The sequence below is a fragment of the Etheostoma spectabile genome, chromosome 4 (genome assembly GCF_008692095.1).
Source record: "Etheostoma spectabile isolate EspeVRDwgs_2016 chromosome 4, UIUC_Espe_1.0, whole genome shotgun sequence".
Taxonomy (NCBI): domain Eukaryota; kingdom Metazoa; phylum Chordata; class Actinopteri; order Perciformes; family Percidae; genus Etheostoma; species Etheostoma spectabile.
Window position 1 is genome coordinate 36975281 of NC_045736.1, and position 2053 is coordinate 36977333.

At 42.8% G+C, this 2053-nt stretch overlaps 1 protein-coding gene across 1 annotated transcript in view; it reads right to left on the reverse strand.

The window, feature by feature from the left end:
• The window catches only part of fer1l4 (fer-1 like family member 4), a 54656-nt gene that overhangs the window by 18702 nt on the left and 33901 nt on the right, over window positions 1–2053 (reverse strand). The window contains 4 exon segments of the mRNA XM_032513694.1: window positions 746–852; window positions 1054–1139; window positions 1230–1411; window positions 1570–1724. Of these exon segments, the coding sequence (XP_032369585.1) occupies window positions 746–852; window positions 1054–1139; window positions 1230–1411; window positions 1570–1724 (530 nt within the window).

Genomic DNA, 2053 nt, shown 5'->3' on the forward strand with positions numbered 1-2053 from the left:
TAGACCCCTTTCTCTGAGTCTGTCAAGGATGAGCATAGTGTTCGACCGATCACGGTGAGAGGCTCCGATCCCGCTCGAGAGAAATCTGTCTTCCTCTTAAAAAGGAAAGGTTACTCAAAAAAAAATAGTCATTTTGTTCCCTAGAGAGACCAGCAAGGTCACTATAATCATCAGCAGGTCCAGGTGCAACAGAGTATGTACAGTATTATACCTCAGTAGGAAGGTAGTCGAAGCGGAACACAATCTCCAGTTGAAGTTTCCTTCTCCAGTCAGAGAGTGAAGTGGACATCAGTCTCCTGTTTTTCTCCTTCCAATCCCTTTATCCGCTGCATAGACAAAAAAACAGAATAAAACACGCCTACATAGCCAAGCAATGCGTAAATAACCGTTCACTTAGCCATGCATGCCACCTTTTTAGCTGATGAACCACGATTTCGTGACAAACTACGTCCTCCTTTTCCAACAATGGGTCCTTAAGTTCAAGACAAAAGCAGCTTCCCATAACTGCAGCTGGCAGAATTGTCTGAACTTTAGCTAGTGCCAGCTTATCAAGCTACATGACCTGGCGCAAGTACCTCTCCAATTTTAAGGGGAAAAATCAAAAGAATTTGAGAGCATCAGAATCAAATAAACATCACTTGTGAATTCAACACGCAAAGGAACAGGAAATGAGGAAGGGGGCAAACACTTTTTCACACCACTGTATTAGTGTGTATATTGTCGTTTTGGTTGTTTTGTGTGTAACCCTCTAACCCTTTCACGTAGATGTCAGAGGACGGCTCTCCGGTGAAAATGTTGACATCGTCCAGGAACACATCATCGGTGTTCCAGATGATCACTCGCAGCTCGTACCTGTTGTCATGGAAACACCAACACAGCTTACATATTGTATCAACTTTACTTGATAGATTTTATTTGAGTCTACTGTACTCAATATATTCTATTCAACTCTACTGGACTATATAGATTATAATCAAACTCTACTGTACTAAACAGATTATACATAAACTCCATACAGATTCTATTCACTTGCACTGTACTGCGTTAACCTACTGTTCAGGCAGGCGGGGCTTGATGTTAACGGGGGGCGGAGCCGGGACATCATTAGGAAACATGTCCACCCACATATGAAGGAAACCCTGAAGCACAAACATTGCTAAAGTGTAGTAATACCAGTAGAAGTATGTTACTGTTGTTGTGACTGTAGTTATTGTTAATTTTGTGTTTACCTGTGGCAGTCCAGGTTTGTCCTGGTTGAGCAGGGACCGGATCTCCACATGCTCTGGGACCAGTGGAATGGCTCCAGGGAGGAACTCATTCATCTCCCCCCAGCGCTGCAGCACGCTCAGGGCTGCGTGCTCCTCCATCTCTGCCTCTTCCTCTGGAGACCGCTGGTTCTTCTTCAGAAGACCTTACAACAACAACAGCAACAACAAAAACTGCTGTATAATGGTGTAGTGATTCCTGATATGTGTCCACAGAGAGACAATGATGGACTGTTTACTTCCAATTCTGTGTCTGGCTTGGTCAACCTGTCTGTCTGTCTGTCTGTCTGTCTGTCCGTCCTACCTTCAGGTACTGCGTCAGGTGGGATCTTGAAGATTTTGTTAAGGACTTTGACCTCAGATGTTCTGTACTCTGGAGACTGAATGCTGTTCTTCCTGCAGAGCTCAGACAAAATGGCAGACGGCTTCTTTGCATCACGCCACATATTGTAGCCTTCACTGCAGAGAGACAGTAGAGCATATAGACGGGATACAAAAAGAAAGGTACACATTTAAAGAGACATGTACTCTTCTGACAAAGTATATGACACAAACATTATTTTCTGGTATTAACATGCCACAGTTTGGTACTAAAATATTTACTTTTGATACTACTGTGTCATAGTAGTAGTATAGTACTGATAGTGCTATAGGTGATGTCATGGAGACAGCGTCCACATTTTATACAGTCAATGTTTTCAACATTTCAGAGCTCTAGTTCATGTTTTGGTTTACTTGTGTCCAGAGGTGGGTAGAAAAAATTGAACTCAAGTAAAAGTACTGTTACT